This window comes from Aedes aegypti, chromosome 2 (assembly GCF_002204515.2).
Source record: "Aedes aegypti strain LVP_AGWG chromosome 2, AaegL5.0 Primary Assembly, whole genome shotgun sequence".
Lineage (NCBI taxonomy): Eukaryota > Metazoa > Arthropoda > Insecta > Diptera > Culicidae > Aedes > Aedes aegypti.
Genome location: NC_035108.1, coordinates 335,204,411 through 335,226,167, shown reverse-complemented (window position 1 = coordinate 335,226,167; position 21,757 = coordinate 335,204,411). Strand labels below are relative to the sequence as shown.

At 37.3% G+C, this 21,757-nt stretch overlaps 1 protein-coding gene across 1 annotated transcript in view; it reads right to left on the bottom strand.

Moving 5' to 3' along the window:
* The window catches only part of LOC5576861 (stathmin-1-A), a 200,102-nt gene extending 185,083 nt beyond the window's left edge, over nucleotides 1-15,019 (bottom strand). The window contains exons 1-2 of the mRNA XM_021846012.1: nucleotides 14,688-15,019; nucleotides 3,555-3,787 (exon numbers count right to left, since the gene is read on the bottom strand). Of these exons, the coding sequence (XP_021701704.1) occupies nucleotides 3,555-3,591 (37 nt within the window). The 5' untranslated portion in view covers nucleotides 3,592-3,787; nucleotides 14,688-15,019. The remainder of the gene's footprint in view (nucleotides 1-3,554; nucleotides 3,788-14,687) is intronic.
* Nucleotides 15,020-21,757: the final 6,738 nt, after the last annotated feature.

Below are 21,757 nucleotides of genomic sequence, written 5' to 3'. Positions count from 1 at the left end.
ATTGTTTTGGTTTAAGTTTCCAGAACGATGTGAATGAGACAGATTCCTGTTCACTCTTACAGGTTTCCAAATATTGTTTATATAAACTATCCAAAGGGTCAAGCAAAAGGCGTTTTTGAACATTTTGGCGCACTCCATTGGGTAACTTAATAGATATGGTATCTTTCAAGCCAGGAAATGGCCGACTGATATCATCCCTTAGGTAAAAATTTGAAACTATGTCTTGGACATCTGATCCATGCGAGGGTCGTCCTACTTTTGAAAGTGGTTGAATCCTTAAATTGTATTTTTTTGATTCAGTTATAACGTGTTGAGACACGTCAAAATGAGCTTTAACTTTGGCATATGACCAATTCCTAGGAAGTAATTTTAGAAGTTCAATTTGCTTGTCAGGTTCGGCTTTTGTAACAGCTGAGTTCAAATTAAATAAAACGGAATTAAAATCCTCTGTAACATCGACAATATTAGGCGGAAACCAAGTCTTTATTTTACTCAAAATTTGATTGAACATTTCGTCCATAGAAGAATTGCAATAGTTACTACTAGAAGCATCCAAACGTGAAGATTTTACTTGAAAAGAAATTTCCAAGAATTTAGCAAGCTCTTGTATTTTTTGTACATTATTTATAGAACCAACTGACTCACCCGAGGAAGGAGTTTCCTTTGGCGACGCCAACGAAGATAGTGGTGAAACTTGTTCCTCAAACGCCATTGCTTCTGGAAGATCCGTTACGAGAGCCTTCTGGTCACCGGTAATGGAGCACTTCACGCAAATTTTCATCTTTTCCGTAATCCACCGAACTCCATTCGAATGAAGCTTACTGATGAGGCCTTGGCTGATCGATCGTAGATTTGTCCTTACTGATTTGTGACCGCCCAGTCCGAAGGGGTTACAGCATAAAGAATTGTATTCGTAATATTGAACTTTGTCCATTTCAGCTTCGGGAAAACTTTTTTCACTTTACAAAAAATAATAACGAGGAATATACAGCTGATAGACAACACTTGCACTTTCTCACTGCTCTTTGTTAGTTTTTGGTAAACTTATGATTCTCAAGCCATTTCAACGCTTTAAACTTGAATTGGTAAATACCTATTTGTCATATTGTCTACCCATTTATTTAACTGTCAATTTTGTAGTTACCTAACAGGAAAAAATTGCCTACATTCTGATTGAAGAAAACTTTGTTTCTATGTAGTTTCGTTCTTAAGAAATTTTGTTTATGAACTTATAAATTTGTAAATATATGGTTCAAACAGCTCATCCTAGCAATATTTGATCATGTTTTAGGAACGAAAAATGAGCGTATTGAAAAATATTGTAGGATTGGATCTTATTGATCGCTCTTTTCAAATATACTTTGTTTGAAAGCTGGAATAGCTAATCGAGTTTTCATTATTTGTTTTCATAAACAGTGAAAAATGTCCTGGGAAACTGATTCCATTTCAAAAATTTCATATTTTTGAAATAATTTGAATCCGGTTCGACAAGTCATGATGAGTCTTGAGTCATGATTTTTAAACGAAAAGGCATGTATGGCAAATCTTTGCATTTTTTACAAAATTGACCATAGATCAGAAACTTAAGAAAAGTACATCCTAAAAGTTACCAGAATTGAAGTTTATAAAGTTTCTTTCTTAAAAATATTTTATTAAAAAATTTCCGCGAGTTCTGGCATAGATTTTCCAGCTTTTCTTTATGAATTTCCCCAACGGTGGAAAATTTTGTGGAAAACTTTTCCCAGTTCATACTTTTTTTTTGATTTCTGAGAAAATTTGCTTAAATTTTCATATAAAAACTTTGTTTCTACAATGTTTCGTTCTTGAGTTATGATTTTTCAAAGATAAGTCTTATATGGCACATCTGGACATTTTTCGCAAAATTGGCCATAAGTCAAAAACGAAAAAAAGGTGCATTCCAAAAATTTCAGAGATTAAAGCTTATAAAGCTACCTTCTCGAAAATATTTTTTTTGAATTATTCATATATCCATGAGCCCTGCCTGTGGAAAAAGTTTTATGAAAATCTGAGACCCTTCGGCCCAAACCCGTACGGTAATAAAAAAAATCCCCTGCTGTTACTACCAGTCGTACGAACCACTCTCGGATCCACAGTACTTCCTGTCCTTGATCCAGATTGAACTGCACCGGAAACTGCTTTTCCAGATCCTCGCTACCTGCGCTCGAGAACATCTTCACAATTACCGTTTGATAAATTTAAAACTTCTTCAGGACTACGTTACGGCCAAAGTCGGATTTGCGTTTCGGCTAATGTCCTGGGCCCAAAACCTATCGTAAGTATAACACGTCTGATAGGGTTAAACGTTGGAAAGCGAATGAAAAGTTTTATTGATTATAACAACTAACAAACTTCGGTTACTAAGGTCGTCATGGATTACTTGATGCTAACAATTTCGTTGCAATTATCAACATTAACCATTTCACCAAAGACAAATTAAAGACCCCGATGTCCCTTGCAGTTGCCCAAAATTGTATGGCTCATAAGGTAATCTAGAATGCCGTTCAAAGTGTACTGCGATCTGTCAAACTTGGGTACCTTTTGCACTACTGAGGGACCAAATGCAGTACTAGAAGTGGTACCCAATCTGAGCCCGAGTGCGACGGACCTGATTTCACCCTTGGAAGAAAGCGCGTATTCCTTAAAAACGTCCTTTCTTCTATTTTTCCACGTTTAGTAACAGTTTTGAAATCCACCTTTCTGGAAGGAAGTTGTGGATTCAACAGGATTGGTGACCTTTTGTTCGTGGTAGCAACTATATTCAATGAACATTTGAAGTGGTCTTCCAATAGGTTTATTCCCAAGACGTCGTCCAAGAAAGATTACCGGTTCAACAAAAAATCTAAGACACGGTTTCTAACAATGATCGAAAATATATCTTTAGGTATAAGCGTATGGTGTTAAAGACCATCTCAATAATTCTTAAACTAAGAATGAAAGATTTATTCTTAAGTTAAGATTGAATGACCACCACAACTATGGAAATGCAAAAAAAAAAACAACGTAGAAAAGTTACTGTCCCAGTTGAGACGTTACGCCTGTAAATATGAATATGAAAATAAGGAGAAGGTTTAGTATATAAATTTAGGTATTCTGGTTTGTAAAAAATGTGACGTCAAGTGAAAGTAAAAGTAGGACAATCTTATTTTAAAGGAAGTTCTAAAACTTACACATTACAATTTAATTTTGACCAACCTGAAATAGTCTAGTTTCCTTGTTTGAACCCTCTGACTATTAAGCACATAACAAGATCTCTCTAATAATCCGTCATTTGAAAATCCATCAATCCAGATCCCAAATTTGTAAGAGTCTCAGTTACCAACAGAAAGAAAAAATCCGCAAAACCGTCATTAGGTAGCAACAGCTTCCAAGCTATTTCCAACCACGTCTGGTCTGTCCAATTATTATTTTTTTATTTTTAGTGCCGCCTAATTACTTTCCCGTTTTGAAGTGTCCTACCCATATTTGCTGGCTGGGTGCGAAATCAATTTCTCATTTCATTATTTATTATTGACTGTGTGACTGCATTGACTCACCTTCAGCCGATTGGACTTCCTTAACTGCGTCGGACATGGTGATGAGTTACGTTGACTTGCGGCTTCAAATGCAAACGACACAAAGTAAGTACACAAAACTGTTACTGCTGCTGCTGCTATTACTGATGCACAAACGACACTTTGGCTGGTAAACCTACGCGGAACTGCACTGAATCCGACACTTCTTTTCTTTCTTCAACAAGTTTCCTTATACACTTCTGGCTGTCGTAAGTCTGCAAAGAGAAAACGGAGAATTGGAAAATCAGTCGCGATGTAGCGCTTAAGATAAATACAATCCCGCACCACTCCGGGTGGCGAAGGTATCGATGTCCATAAAACTGCTGCCAAGAAAGAGCTTTGTGTGTTGGCTGAACCTAGTCAAGATCATTACGAACCGCTCAAGATAGGCTAAGATAGGCAAACGCACTCTTTGCCTCCCTATACCAGTCAAACCAGAAATCGGTACTCCTCAACTCAACTAGACTCGATTGCCTCAAAAAGGGATGGCGTTCGGTTACAACTTCTGCATTGCAGGGCTGTTACAGAGAGGTTGATTTCAAATCCGCAAAATCAACGTCAACGAATTTGAGAACTTCGCCTACATCATATGAAATCTTTGTGTATAAGTGAGATCTTAAAAAAGTTTTTTTTAAGGAAACTGTATTCTCCTTCAATAACTCTACTTACGCAACAATAGTGTTATGTGTCACGTAGAGTTTTAGATAAAACTACATGTTTATAGAATTTCAACTATTTTGCTCCACACTAAAAAAATAAAAAAAAATCACATACCTACTATGAATTTAAAAGGCAAAGGTGAATTCGAAAAACGATTTATCTCTAAAGTATGATTAAATTCGATTCTAAAATTTTTGAAAGTTTTAAAGGGTGTTAATGGTTTAATCAATATCAATTCAACACATTATATTTTAAATTGTTATGAGCAATTATTGAAATCAAATTTAATCACACTTTAAAGAAAAATCATTTTCAGAATTCAGCTTTGCTTTTAGAATTAATAACGGTATTTTGTAGCTTGAGACAAAAGCTTGTTCCGCGGGGTTATCTACTGACTTATCGAATATTTTATCTAAAACTAGTGGTCCCGGCAAACTTCGTCTTGCCATCAAGTAGGCTGTTGAAAAACGCTATTAATCGTCCCATACAAAATGACAGTTTTGTGCATTCTCGTTTTTTCAACGTTCCCGGTGAATATCCTGGGATTTTTATACACACAAACACGTCGGAACCCTTGACGAACAAAATGGATAAGGAATCATTCAAATCCGTTGATCCGTTCGTAAGCCATTTCGTGACATACAAACACCATTCCATTTTTATTTATATAGATTTAATTAAAGCACACTAAAACGTGTCAAATCCACAATAAACGTAAAAACCGCGCCATCTATAACAGCCCTACCTTTGTTGCAATTGGTCTGATGCGGTCGTCTTGCCGTGGGTTGCATGCGGTCGTGAAAGGAAAAGTGGTCCAAATATGACTCATCGCCGAAGAGATGCAGTTTCCACTCCGAGGAAGATATGCACCAACCGGTTGTCACCTATCTATAGCTATAGCCGCACTGATTGACTCGTCACGTAACGTAACAAAGAGAGGAATAAATCAAATATTGGAGGAAAGTCCACTCCATCGGAGCGATTGCTGTTGACAAGAGGTGGATCAGGGGGTAAGGGCGCATTAGATGGCTGTCCCATCGACTTGTTTGGATTCATCACATTTATTGGCGACGAGGACAACTTTGTCGATGGCAGACGGGACAGGAAGAAATGCAAGTGCGTTGACATTTGGTCGTCTTGCACGCTCGATGCTCTTTATAAGGAGAAACCAGAAAGTGAGTTGATCGTTTGCTATTTACCGTAGAGAACACAGTGATTGAAAATGTATCCTCGCAGCAGCGAAGAAAATTTAAAATGGATTTCTACAAACGGTAGCTGTCGATGACTCACCAGCATAATGTTTGGACGGTCCTTGATGTTTTGAAATTTGAGAATTGAATCAACTAAACATTGCGAAAAAAAAGTTCAATTCCCAAATGGTGTAAGAAAAACTTGATTGAGCTGAAATGTAAAAAAATAGTATCACTATATCATTTACAGAAAAACATACAGTAGTTAATGAACCTATTTTTCTTAATCAGAAACCAATTGAGAGAAGCAAACAAGTTAGAGACATATGCAGCCATTCCATGAAAAACCGATCTAGTGGGTCACCGAATTCCGTGAAAATTTGCTATTTTGTTTATTATCCGAAATAAGCATACACGTGTTTTTGGATTTTTTGATTAGGGTGACCATTTCCGAAATTTGGTAACTAAAAAAATGGCGTCTTTGCATTTTTTTTTATTTATAACTTTTAAACTGCTTGGCTTATTTTCAATTTTCTTGGACGAAATGAAAGCTAAATATGATTTCAAGAGAAATTTCATATCGCAAAAATTGCTTTTTTACATGAAAAACAATAAAAAAAATCCGTGTTCTCATTTTTTTCTAGAAAGTTCAGAAAATTTTACGTTTACTGTCAAATTTTCAGCGATGTATGTGTTAAGTTTTTGAGATATATTTTTTTGAAAATAAAAAATCATTCATATTTTATCGGCACACACTGTAGGTCTCAGCGCATTAGATTTTTTATTTAAAAAAACTTATAACTCTTGAACAGCTCAACCGATTTCCAATCTTTTTTATGGAATGAAAGCTTAAGATTTCAACTTTTCAGAAAAAAATAAAAAACCCTAAGAAAATTGTTTTACATGAAAAAATATAGAAATTTCTACCGTTTTGATTCGAATCCCGGACAGCTTCAAATTCCGGACACTCTACTTTGTATGGGAAAGATTTCACTCGAAATGTTTCAAAATGCACCGTCAAAAAGTTCCCAATTTGAAAGCCGATTTTTATGAACATTTTCCATAGCAATCCATGAAAATTTACAATATTCAACTAGTTTTGACGTGTTTCTAACGGCTTAGTGCATTTAATTATTGATTCGACTATTCTGATTGTGTTTTTCAAGTGCTGTCCGGAATTCGAATCAAAGTGTCCGAAATACGAAGCGAAAGTGTGGTTGTGTCCGGAATAAAAATCATGAAGAGGCCGAACATTTTTATTGATTAAAGTGAATAAAAGATGTGGAATCCGAATCTTCACCCAACATTCGAAATTTAAGTGTTTGCAAGGCCTGATTAAGCTGGAGTTTTGTACAGAACGATTCAATTTATATGTTTAGTGATTAGTTGTACGTCACTGAAGCCTTAAGTGTCCGTAATATGAATCAAAACGGTAGAACTCTGGAATGTAATTGGTGTGTAGTTGACCTGCTATTCAAATGACTAAAGCAGCAGGCACGATGATAATTACAAAAAAAAAAATACAAATTTTAATGGTATTCTAAAATGTTACCAAGAACGGATTCATTTTGTTGCCATAATCGGGGGGTGCTAAAAACGGAGCATGCCAAAAACTAAATCGCACTGTATTCCATACACGATTAAGTCATTGGTCATTGCATATGTAAGGGCTCTTCTTGAACAATGTAGTATAGTTTGGTTTCCTTATCAAGAAACAAATGTAATCGGTATAGAGCCAGTTCAAACAAAGGTTTTTACTTTTTGCTTTTCGGAAACTTGCTCGAGTGTCTTCACTTTTGTATTACGGTTGGTAAGAAAATTTTCCGTTTTGCGGTAGCCGCCGAGTTCTACCGCAGCTGTCAAAGTTCTACCGCAAGCTTCGAAATCATTCTATCATTGAAGCTAGCAATTCAATCATAGTATGCTTGAAAGAGAAAGCGCTATAAAAAACACAAACAAACAACAATCATCAAAACGGTATCCAAGGTATCATTGAAGCCTACTGATGATTTACCAGTGCAAATCAGTGATGTGACAGCTGCGGTAGCTTTCCGTTGAACCGTAAAACGGAAAGTTTTCTCTGAAATTGCAATAATACCTGAAAGGATCATCGACTCATGGAAATATCGAGTCATGGAACAGAAAAGCTTTGGAAAGCAGTTTGAGCGGACCATAATACTAACTGTGAAATTTTGTTTTTAGTTTGGTTCCATGACACGATATCGAGTCATCGAATATCAACTTATAAGGGTTTCACTGTATAAATTAAGATATTCTAACTACAATGATGTCAAACAGTAGTTTGGTCGTAGATTTATATGTGTTCACATCATACCCATTATCAAAGTTACCCCAAAATCGAGAACCTACTCTCTATAATATGAAATATTAGATATATGTTAATTCAAAATGGATTGTCATACAATCTTCCAACTGCAATCAATAACTCTAGTACTTGTTTTAAAAATATAATATTTAATATTTAAAACAGAATGCAGAAATTTTCTAATAACTTAAGCTTGAGCTTGATTGACCGCCCGTGGTTGCTACTTCAGTATCGCCAGATCAGCTGTCCATACGTGCTGTGTATACGTGCTGGTGATCTTCTATTTCAGGCATCAATTGCACTGAACAGGTTGATTACCAATGCGGGGAAGGGGAGGAATTCATGTTACATTTCAAAACACAGTAGACCGGATATACCCTGCATCAACGCCAGTTTTTCGTGAAGCGGGAGGTATAGCAGTAAGGTAATTTTATGGCAGAGAGACTTGCTTGAGGTTATCAGACTGCCTAGCGTAAGGAATAGCGTGCTATATTCATGGAAGAATGGAAGCGTAGGGAAACGGTTTCTTGTCGGACTCGACTGGTCACTGTCGACCAAAAAAATCACTCTGTCACTTGACAGAGTTCTGTCACTCGACTGGTGTCACTCAATTTGACTGGATTACTATGAAAATCGACGGGTGACATCCGAAATATGTGACAGTGACTAAGACGAGTCCCACCTGCTCGATTTACAAAATAGAAACCTAAGAGTAAAGATATAAACAAGTGATAGATACAACTGTGAAGTACGACGAAAGGGACTGATTGCCTATGGAGCAGAAGCGATAGCCGTTAGACTACAAACCCCGTATATACAGTCAACTCTCCGTAAATCGATGTGGAAAGGACCAGCTAGGGAGGTATCGAGTTAAAGAACACAAAACCAGTGCAAATGCAATCCAAGGGACCATCGAGGTAGCTTCGAAAACCAACTTTTACTAAGGTTCTCTAACTGGATATCGATATACCGAATATTCCGGTTGTAACTACCTTAACGAGATTAAGAGGGAATGCTTTTGAGGGAAGCAACATCTCAAACAAAATGTAAAAATGGTTTTTAAGAAAATTCATCTAGAAATTCCTAAATATATTTATACCATTTATTGTAAAATTTTATTAAAAATGAAAATACACATATTTTGAGAATGTTATGATAGATTTTCTGAAACAATTCATAGACGAATTCCTAAAAATACCAAAAAAAATTTGATGCTTATTTCTTGCAGAGTTGCTCATTATCAATCATATCAGCTGACAGCGGAAAAACTAAAACTATCAATATCACTTGCGAGCTATCAATATCACTTCGATTTGACAACCAACAGCAGTGATGCGACATCGCACTCTAGATCATAATCACTGCAGAACAATGAATCAATTGTCACCCAACACACAACAACAAAGACATTGTCATCTCCTCTTCTTGTTGCAACAATTTTATTCCGCAACATCAGTTTATCATCACTTGAATATAATATGACAATTATCGATCACCACGAGCGCAGCGATTTTCTGTGCTTCGCATTGCAATTTTCGAGAGCTTCCTCCGTGTTGTTACATATTGGCACATTATCGAGCAACATCCATAAAACAAATTTGTTTTTTTGTTTAAAAGGCTGATTAATCGAGAGTTGAAAAGGTTTCAACAATGTTGCGTCCTGTGATCGTCATGACAATTTTGCTTTTGATTATATCCATATCCGCAAAAGTTATTATTATTATTATTATCTTTATTAAGGAGATTTTCAGCCCTATGGCTGGTTCATCTCCGCGCAAAAGTTGGGAGACACGGTTGTGAACGTGCTTGCTTTGTTGTTTGTTTTTAGTCTGTTTTAATGACAATTGGATTCACTGCTGCAGAACGACTGATCACGTGTTAACTATCCAAGCTATAAATGTTTTTTTAACGACCAACACATAATTTCAATCCATCTGCAGCACTGTTAAAAATGTCGTAAGGATAAATTTCCATTTTATTTGCTTAATTCGTCTACTGATCACTGATATCCATAGTCTATCGCCATCAATGCACTTGTGATGGAGTAGCCAGCATGATGCTGATGTGATATTGCATGATCTGAATTGTATTGCAGTCAGCCCAAAGACGAAATAAAGACCTCCATGTCCCTAACAGTTGTCAAAAGTTCATGGCACATAAGGTAATAGAGCAAAATCTAGAATACCGTAAAAAATGTTCTGCGATCTGTCAAGCTTGGGTACCTTTTGCAGTACCAAGGGACCGAATGCAGTACTAGAAGTGGTACCCAATCTGAACCCGAGTGGGACGCACCTGGTCAGCCCGTACAAATCAACAAATTTTAAGCGTCAATAGTGACAGCACAGACAAACAGACGTAACACTTAGAACAAATCTCTTTAAAATTCATCGCCCAGTTTACACCATCATCATCTGGTGAGCATGTTGCACGAAACAGTATTCTATGTAGACCTGCAGAAATGCCTGACCTGCAGGGATGCCCGTTGATCTATATATTCTAGTAAAACATTTCATTATAGCGTTGATATGATGTGTTTTGACCACTCACTTTATCACAGTGAGCCGTAAGATGTGAGACGAATCTGGAAACTGATTGCGACGGAGTTGAAAACAATACGACGGATTGAGATACGGTAAGATGCATTTTCTTTGCATTATTTCCAAAAAGAGATCAATATTTATCAAAATCTTATTGTACAATGCTAAAGCCGTTTTGAGAAAGAATTATTTGACATCGGTTTGTATCAGCATCAGTCACTGCAATACTGGGAAAATTGCAGTTCTCACTGAGCAATGCTTAGTACAATGGATACTAGCACATCATCCTAATTTATCTCAAAGCATGTCAATGAAGAACGTGTCCATTTTTTGGGAGAATGGAGAGAATGACCTAGCCTAGCCTCAAAATTCTAAATCGTCAAAGTCTACGTAGGAAGGGGGCCTGAGATGCCCAGAACATAATCTACGTGGTTTTTTAAATGATCACTTATAATTTCATAGGAAAATACCATGCAATTCTTTTCGATCGAAAAGCTTCCTTGAAGAATTGCCTACTTAGCTCAAAGCTTTAAATTTTCTTTGGGAGTCTATTTTTTTGTAGTGAAGGGAGGACCTCCTGATCCTCCCCCTTAGTTACGCCCATGCCCAAAACATTTGCTATCTTTAACCTCTGTTAAACCGCGAATTTGTACGGTTCCCTTAAGCAAACATTCAGATATTAGGAGTAGTACGAAATTGTAATAATATTTCAAATGAGTTTAGCTCCGTCATGTCTTATGCGTAATAAACAACTAAGTAAAACACAATCATTTTGGCATACAACGTTCCTCCGATTTATGGAGAGAACGTTGTATGCCAAACTAACTATAGTTTAATGTTTCATTCCGAAGTTTTTTTTATCTTCGCTTGTTTATTTTTGTAATTAATCATATTTTACATTATTTTGCCAACAGGGTCAACATGATAACGCAGAGTTGATGTTCATTTAAATCAACTATTATTATCAAAGATTATTTACTTTGATTTATTTACTTATATGTAGATTATTATACTGTTAAATTGGTTTAACTTTCAGGAGCAGCATTTGTTCATTACGCATAAGGCATGACGGAGCCAAACTCATTTGAAATATTATTACAATTTCCTGCAGTTCCTAATACCTAAATGTTTGCTTAAGGGAACCGTACAAATTTAACAGATGTTAAAGATAACATGGGCGTAACTAAGGGGGAGAATCAGGAGGTCTCGATCTTCGCTAGCTCGATGCGTTTTTCAAGTATTTTCCCCTCGCCAACTCAATTGAGTTGATCCTGAGCTGTGTTTTAGTGAATCTAGGCAGCGTTTGTGACACGATTATCGATTTAGATTTTTGAAAATTTACGTCCGGAAAAGAGATGAGCAAGTATCGAGCTCGAGTTCGGGTTTTGCGTTGCCGGAATGAAGTTTTGTGTGTGTATCGCGTGTATCGACTGAGCAGCCAGTCACGGATGGATGATTAATTTGGTGAGCCCGTTACATGCTTTTATCTTAAATGTTTGATTAATATGAAACATATTGTGGACTCCGTGGTCGTGCGATTGGTGCTACTAAGCATTTAATCGAATCGAGTCAAAGAGTGCCGGTTGAGTTCCCTCTTCAGTCTGGAAAACTTTTCATCAGGAAAGATTTTCGACTGTGCCACTGGGTGTTGTATGCTAGTTCGTTTTAGTGTGGTGCTTTCATCAAAAGGCAAATCGTCCACTGGAAGTATTAACGTGTCGGTGTCTTTAAAACAATATTTATAGCATGACAACGATAGGAACGTCACTTTTATGTATTTATACAACAGAATATGAATGGTTCGTCACTATAAGTGTCGACAAAAACTCTTGTTTATGTTTGACAGTACGTACATTTCCTTTTACCTATTTCTTGTAATTACTGAAACATCTTTGAATGGTTCGGCACCAAAAGTGTCGACTAACAATAGGTTCACGTTGTCTTTAGTGACTTTTTGAATTGAGGCTGCATTAATCGCATCACTTACCAAGGTGAATCCTGATTATGTAGCTTTTAAACCCTTCCCACTAACAAATTCCTTCCTGTGACAACCATGGAGATGCAGAGGTGATCTCGGTCTCTAGTAACAATGGATGTCACACTCATTATCCTTCCTTTCCCCGATGGCCGTAAGGACGTGGCCGGCGCCGTTATTGACTTTATGATGTTTGGAGTTCTCGAAAGTGTACATTGAAGATGGAAAGCTACTCCCAAGCTACATCTGTTGGTTCCTTGTGCAACTTCGATTATTCTGGTCAATCACGGAGTAGCAACTACGAATTGTACGGTCATCAATGCTTATGCTTATGCTTATGCTTATTTTCCCCACGCCAACTCAATTTATTTTCTTGGTCTGAGATAATACGAAAAATGTCATCTTTCCCAGTCATGGAACCCAACTTAAAAATGGAGACTTGTATTGAATCAACAAACGTAAGATGCGAACGATGACTGTTACAGAAAGATTTTTCTCTAGAAATAGTTGAAATAATGGTGCCTCCAGCAATGACGAGATGAACAAGTTTGCCAATGACAGTGGCTGTTGCAGGAAGCGGCCATTTTTTCAAAAAACTCACAAGGCACGGGTTCTATTGAACGAAAAAATTTCTGGCTACGCCACCGCATCATATAAATAAAACAACGAAAAAAAGATAATATTAAAATTCTTTTATCGAAAATTTCAATTTTTTTCTTAGTGATTCGATTATTCGGAGGATTCGATTATCCGGAGTAAAAAAAAAATCGATACTCCGGATAATCGAGTCCAACCTGTACTAGCAAGTTGTAACAAGAGTTGAAAAACATGAAAATAAAAAAAAATATTTTCAGTAAAAATAACGTTATTTTTCGAGCATTTCAAAAAAAGTATTCAAATAATAGGCTTGTAAAATACTATCACCAAAATAATATTGCTTTCATTCAGAAGTGATCATATATGTATTAGAAATACAAAAATTTAGGGGTCTATTTTATAGAGTCGACGGGTGACATCTGAAATATATGCATGCTTGCTTTGATCGACAATGAATACAGACGAGTCACATGAATCTGCTCGTTTTACAAAATAGGCCCCTTATTCTTTCGATTTTGTGATTTTTTGATTCGGTATATTCTATAACTCGATAATTCTATAAGTTGATGGTCCCTTGAACATCGAGTTAAGGAGAGTCGACTGTATATTCTATCTTTTTCTATTATATTTTCTTTTGCACTTCTTATAATCCCTACAGCTATGTATGGCTTTCATGTTTTCAGATAAATCCTTATAGTTAGTCAAACTTAGTCAAATCGTTATTACTTTTGAACTCGTGATTGGAAAAAATATACTCAAAAATAAGATGAAATTCATATTACAGTCAACTCTCCATAACTCGATATTGAAGGGACTATCGAGTTATGAACACAAAACTAGTGCAACTGCGATATGAGATACCATCGAGGTAGCCATGAAGACTAATTTTCACTAAGGTTCTCTAACTCGATATACGAAATATCGAGGAAGGGAGAGTTGACTGAACAATCAGTGACAGAAGTTAGCAAACAAATGTTGTTTTTACATTTAGTGAAACCTCCATGAGTCAATTTTCCATGACTCGATATAAACTCATGGAACCATACAAAAACATTTCATGGCAACTATGAAGGTTCCTTCGAAAAGCTTTCCAAAAAATGTCTGTTCCATAACTCGAAATTTCCATGAGATTCCTTCAGATATCGATCAATGGAGGTTTGACTGTAAAAAAGGACCAAGTTTGGAGATGTGATCTCAGGTTCTGGTAGTCCGGGTTGGCTGAAATTTGAATGACGAACTACAAATAACCTGAAGCTTTTTTCTGTAATGAATTCAATACATTTCAGTCATACTTCAAAGAGTATCAGAGAGTTGTTTAAAGGCAAAAATTCCATTTTTTTAATTTAATTAAAAAACGGAAATCTAGACTACCAAAAGTTGTAATTTTGTATGGAAAATATAAAAATGTGCAAATGTATTGTCCAATACTTCTGAAGATTGGATCGGATTTTGGCATGGTAGCTGCTTCAAAAGTGTTACTATGAAATTTAATGCACCATGGTGGATCAAGAAACTACATGATACGACAAGAAACATGTGAAGGCCTGATGTGAATCCATCTGCTCCAGTTTGTTCAAAACGCAATTCCATATGCCTTTATAAATTATAATGTAGGTAATCATAATGTGGTGCTTGTCGGCGGACAAATACAAACAAAAATCGAAAGAAACATCTGAAACAAGATGGGTCCCCCTCGACTCGATAGCGGGTTATTGTTCGACCCTTCCATCTATCCATCCATCGGGAGATCGCAACGCAACAACAAAGAGAAGGGCAGATTCCCAACCGAAGTATCCCATCTGCGGATTGTTTATTTTCTAGTTTACTTACCGCTATAGCTGATGCTCGTTCAAAAATTCACTCACAAACGACACCACTAAATGCACGATGTCAAAAAAAACTTCACTAAAAACTGTTAACTTCTAAAAGCAACCAAGTTAAAAACTCGAAGCACTTTGTTACGCGCTGCGCTGCTAAAAAACCGGGAGCAGATGTAAATGGGTGTTGACTTAACAAGAGAACTGGTACTTCAGTAGCTTATAAACCGCGATCAACGCAATTTAATAACGAACCGAACGTCACACGCTGCAAAATGAAACTGAGCATCAGGTTGGGATGGAAAAGTTGAAGCAGTTTCTTCGGCCGTTCTGTTCTTTCTTTTCGACGGTTGACAGACTGGAAAGCAGCAAACACAACAAACTCTCATCCCAGCCGCGTCTCTCAGCAACGCGCAACGTAGCAACGGTAGCCTGCTGCTGCTGCGCTGTGCATTTTGTGTGCATTTGAAAACACCCAAGAGAGGAAAACGTTTGTTTAGCGACGCGACGCCGTAAAGGATCGACGCTCGCTCATCGCTCGGTCGGGACGCTACTCTCGGACATGATAGACCTTCCAGTAAGGGCGCCAACTTACGTAGCCAGCAGCAGAGCGTTAATGATTAAGGCCGCACGGGACGTCATCATAATCACCCTATTCATTTCAAGAAGCAAATCCCAAGAACCACTCCATATATCGATGCGGAAATGTATCACTATGATTCTATATATGTAGTGCACATCCCGATACATTTTCAGCTTTATCGGTCCATTAAAACTCGAGATTTCCTTCCACAATGTTTTGATGATAATTGTTAGAGTGAGACGAAAGATAGGGAAAATAACACGGTCTCCCGTGTCCCCTTAATCATAAAATTAATCATGATTAATGATTAATGATTATGATTAATAAAAAATGTTAATCATTAATCACAAACTTATACCGTGCACCCCCGCTAATTTGAACGGTACCGGTAATTTGATGTAACCTACAGTTTGGTGGCTTCAAGTTGGACTGGAAAAAGAAAATCATACGGTTCAAATACAATGAGTTCTATGGACATTTCTCTTCCGTCATAAAGCTCGAAATACTGCTCCCTTTAAGACACCTCAACACATTAGGCTTGGTTTTACAAATATTTGAATTCGGAAATGTGTCAAACTTACTTCATAAGAATATAATAAGCTAATGGTTAAAACCATGCAAGAATATTTAATTTATTATGCTTGATCAGTGCTGGGAATGGTAATAGTAGTAGGCTTGAGTTTTTGCGAAAATCACGTGGCTCTCCTAATACAGTAGTTCAAAATTGTGAATCTCATCAAGTAGCCTATGTTGGGTACATGCATTTTCTAAATCAGGAGTGTCATTGAAGGCTGCAAATGCGGGAAATGCAACGGGAAATAGAACATTTTTCTCCAGTAGTTCTGGGTTGCCCTTAGCAACGGGTGTTTTGCTATTTTCAAGGCATTTTGCCTACAGCAGCGATACACTTGAGTTTCACTGGCTCCGGTGACTGTGATTCGCTACGCTTGCCTACTGTAGTATGAATCTTAGAACTTTTCCCAACTCTGTGCTTGATTATATAGAGACATGTCTTCAAAGTTTGTACGGATAATTTGCGGACACCCTGTATGCTAGACGAGCGCTTTACCAAATAAGCTACCGAGCCACTTGATGACCCAATAACTGAGTTGGTAACAAGTTTAGAATTCAAATCCTTTTACTTCTTAGTAGCCGCTTCTTTCATTTGCCATTACGTTCCCACTGGAAGTCTACCTCTCACCTTAGTGTTCTATGAGCTACAGTTATAAACTTAAAAATGTAGATATTAGGTGTTAATACTGACAAACTATTCTCACTCCGTTTTCGTAAATGTTTGATGTTTGCAATCTAACATCACCCACTGTTTGGACCAGAACGTTAAGTTAATCATGATTTTTTTTTTATAAACAATAATTTATGTTGCAAGCTTTTCAATTTTATTTTTTCTACAAAACTGCAGCAAGCTATTCAATTTCTAGTTTTTGACATATAATTTGCATACTTCAAGACGCTTAGAGAATCTCTAAAGCTTTTTAATCATTGTTGTTATGATTAATTATTGATTATTCATTGATTAAACATAAATCATTTATTGGCTAAGTGAAGTATGCAACAAACGCGTTATACACTGGATAATGAATCATATTACTCATGATTAACGACAAATCTCATACATAAACATCATCATTTGAATCATTTGAACATCATTATAGCAAAATAATCACAATGTTTAATCGCAAATCGAGACTAAATTTATAATTAATATTTAACGCTCTAGTTCACACACTACTAGGCAATCGTATATCCACAGACAAACAGACGTCACACTCTCATCATTGTCCATCGACCACCTTTTCAACGTTCGATTCAAAATATGGTAGGTGGCCAATCCACCACCCGCAGCGCTCGCATCGTTTTTGTTCGCGTTAGACGTTTACACACTACCGCCATCTGTTGGCCCGTCGGCCAAACATACTAATTATAGCATTGGGCGTACATATCCTCGCGACTATGATTTGGATCGAGATTTGTTCTAAGTGTTACGTCTGTTTGTCTGTGGTATATCTATATGATTCAAATGCACATTTTTCTTAGTATTGCTATTTGCTGATCCTATCTCGTAAAATTACTCCCGGGACTTGATGGTCCCTTGAGTATCGACTCATGGAGATTCAACTGTATCTGGTTCCCATGGTAAAACGATTAAGAACGAACTTGATTCAAAAAAAGTCAAGGAAAAATGGAAATTAATTTACAAAACAGTTAAAAAAATATTTCTCCATTTTTTCAAAGAGTGACAGAGATCTCATTAGAAAATTCCTACTAAATTTTCTAGTTCTAAAAACTGGAATCATTCTGTGATTGATCCTGAAGAAATTGCGAAATTTAGTTAAAAGACGGTTGAGAAACATTATTGTGAAATCAAAAATTTTGATCATTTTTGACATCAGGCACGTAAGGGTTTATCATAATCATTAATCATAATCATCAATCATAATCATTAATCACTTAAAATTGAAATTTAATCATTAATCATAATCATTAATCATACCTTGGTGTAATAATCAATCAAAGTCATTAATCATAACTTCAAAAATTTTAATCATTAATCATAGTAAAATTAAATTTAATCACTAGTGGTGACCAATCGATTAGGTTTTCAGCTCAATCGGATGTTCGGTTCTCCAGATTTGTGCTCTTGAAAATTTGAGGTTTGGCTTCGATTCATCTTCACCTTAATCAATCACTGGTACCCGTTAATCATTAACGCTCTGGCCAGCAGCATGAGCTTTTACATCCCGATAAAATTCAAAAAGAGAACTTCGCTCATTTTCCTCTTCTTTATCAACGAACTTAAGGTAACACACGATAGACTCATCGTGGCATCCATGAACAATCTATGTTCAAACTATCGTTGAAAAGAAAATATTTCTATTTCATATCATATCGGTCATTCGGTGATCTATCGGATCATATGCTTGCTAGCAACAGGCATGTTGATACACTTTCAGTTCATCTCTGTCTGGTAGAACCGATATCACACCCCGCAAACTGCAAAATTGATAATCATTTATGGATAGCAAACAATTGCACCTTAAGCACCGCCAACACATTTTCAATCGGAAGGATTTTGGCGCGCTCGAACTGACAAATCCTCCGTTGTAGTGAAACTTCTTCCGTCGACGTGATGTTGGACTGTTTTCAAAAACAGTCGAGATAAAAGCCGAGCCGGCAGAGCAATGACAGTTAGTTCGTTCAAAACTTCGCTTCGGAAGTACAACCGGCGAACTCCAGATTGGTGCTGCGAAGTCAATAGTGGAATGAGCATGAGCGAAATGTATTGTCGGCGCGGTAAAAAGTTAGAAGTTAGTTCCTCGCCGATGTTGGATTTTTCTCAGAACCTATGGGAGATACATAACTTCGGGCGCTTAACATCGGTTTTATTCCGTGTTTTAGGATATCGCAAAAGATTCAATACCGCTAGTTGAGCGCAACAAGGCTATACAATAGCTCTTATGTATGTTTTAACGTACACCACAAGGGTAGATGTATTCATACTATACAAAACTAAGAAGTTTAGAAACGGTTTTAAGGTATAGTTTTAACAACCTCCTATACTGCCCAAAAACGCATAGTTGTCCCATGTAAATAGGAAATCCAGCAAACATGGGATTGACATGCGTTTATGGGCAGTATAGTGTGGGCCTCTTGGGGTTTAACGGAGTTTTATCAAAGTTTTGTTAAGGTTGTTAAAACTAATAAGTTCTAAAATGAGTTTTAACAATATGGTGGTAACAACAGCTTGTAGTATGTGAAAAAACTAAAAATGTTACTTGGGCGTTGAATGAAAATTTCGAGAAATTTGAAAAAGGACATTTTTTTCACTTCACATAATTACTGACAAAATCTCTGAAAGAACCTCAGGAATGAATTCTTGGAATGATTTCTAGATGATCATCTAGAGGCATGTATAGAATAATACCTGGTGTAGCTTTCGGAGTGGTTCCTGGTGAATTGTATACAGAAAATCCTAAAGAAATTTTTGAAGAAATCCCTGGAGAGTTTTTGGAAAAACTTATGCATGTTTTTTTTTTCTTTTTAGGACTGCATGGGTATATTCCAGGAATTATTTTTGGACTGTTTCGTATGTAAATGTCTCAAGAATTCACGAAGGAATATCAATGATAATCCATGAATTAAAATCCCAAAAAATAAATATGCATTGATCCCGGAAAAAAACTGAAGCAAATAAGGCGTTCCTTGAACAATTCGCAATGAAATACTTAAAAATGCTTGAATTCCAGGAGAAACGCTCTTGAGGAATTCTTCAAAATATTTTTGAAGCGATTCATGAAGAAACTCTTGACTGAATCTACACAAAACATTTCGAAACAAGGATTTCTTGGAAAAGTTCCTCGGAGGAATTAATAGAAGAAAGTCTGGTATAGCTTCTGCAGAAAAATTCCTTCACAAATACCTACATTTGTTCCGAACAAACACTTGAAGAAATATTGGGAGAACCACCGGAAAAAGAACCTTGCGAAATTTCCCGAGGAATCTTAGAAGAACTAAATCTTTGGCAAGAAGTTTTGGTAGAATTCCTGGAATCATTTCCAAATAAATCCACGTATAAAATATATTTATTCCTGAAGAAACTCCAGAAGGTATCCTTATAAGAATCTCTGAATTGATTATCGATGGAATACGTTGAAGAATTCCTGTAGGATTAGTTGATAATTCCTTGGCGCATTTATGTATAATTTTCCGTAAAGATACCTTCCCAAGTAACCATGGAGCATTATATAATTGCATAAATAATGCAGCTGCATTGCCATAAGCCTACCATTAAAGTAGTTTAAAAGTGGAAAAGGGCACTTTTGCAATGTAACCAGTGGTGTGTTTGTCTGTCCGAGATTTTTGAGATTTTCGCGATGTAGTGTTTTTACACGGAAAATAGTTTGTACGAAAAAACCAAGAAGGTGTTTGAGTATTCGTGAGCATCACCACCCATCGCCCACTGGACAGCATGCAGCCACATCGAAACAAGTTCCGCTACTCACCACCAGGCATCGCTGGACGAGCAGAATGGGCGGCCATTGTGGTCTAGAAGGAGCCATGATGGGGCGAATTTAGGAAACTGCGGGAAACTCTAGATCGAGGGCTCTGAAAAGGATATCCACCATTGCTCTGGATCATTATCGAGCCAATTATTAAGCAAGAGATTTATGCAAGCCTGTCGGAAGTTAAGGAAATTTGTAAAGAGTAGAAAGAGTTGTGAAAAGAGTAAGTGTGGATAGTGTGAATTATTGGAAGCATCCAGGTAACAGACCCTCGACAAGAGCCCCCATTCGTCCCCATAATTAAAACACCCCCCCCATTTGTCCTCCAAATACCGGCAGGACCCTTGGTTTTATCCTTAGAATACCCTTAGTGACCTTGGAGTAACCTTGGTCGTTGCCTTGCCGTAGGCTGGAGTGCGCGTAGTAGACCCGAAGACCTTGATTGGTCCTACCGCCTCAAAGTGCGCTGCAGTGCTCGTCCGTTACACCCGAGACTGCCAAACGAGCGAGGAAGTGCCTTCTGTCGCATCTGTGCACGCCATTTTGTTAGCAGCGACGCTACACCTTCAAGCCAAGGCCCAGTAAGGTGATGACAGGAGGAAGGAAGTAGGGAGAAGAGCCGCGGTCGCAGCCCAACCGAGGAGAGGAGCGAACCGGCGGCGACGAAACAAGGTGTGGTAGCGGAACGAAGAAGGGGCCCCGCCACCAGAAGAAGAGAAGATGAGGAAGTGGAAGGTAGGAGATAGGCTGTAAGGAAGTGGGAGGAAATAAAGGTACCTGTGTGCAAGAAAAGTCAATAAAGTGGGTTTAAGTGTCGCAAAGTGGATATTCAAGCGTTTTCTTGGTCGCGGATTATCACGCGCATATGCCGACCCTGAGGCTGTGTAGAAGGGGGTCTCATTGATGCCGGATAGGGGGCTGCCCTATTAGTTACAACAGTTAAATTAATGCAAAAAGGACGATAAAGCAATGAAGCAACTTATAAAGTAATTTTAATGCAGCAGTACAATTTATAAAGTGATGTTAGTGCATTGATACATTGGTAATGTAGGGTTAATGCTTTATTGCTTGACAGCTCTTGAAATTTGTTGAACAAAAGCAATGTTGCATCAATGGTGTTGATATGCAGTAGAATACGTGCAATGTTATAATGCTTGTGGTTACTTGGGTTATTATTTCCTAGGGCATTTCTAAAATATTTTTATATCTTTTTGTGCTTGAATATTTATCGGCTTGAAAATACAAAATCGGCGGCGTTGTTGATCGGCGTATGGCGCGCTGCCGATGCCTCTATTGGCATCGGCGTGACGTAAAATGAGTCGGCGGCGGCGCTGTCCCGTTTTAGTTGTTCTTCATTTGTCCCGTGTTTATCCTGTTAGCTTATGGTCAGCCTACACACGCAAAAAAAATTGTGCGGTAAAAACTACCATTTTAGGGGGTTAACTTAAGCGCTCGCACCGACAATTTTCAGCAGACCAG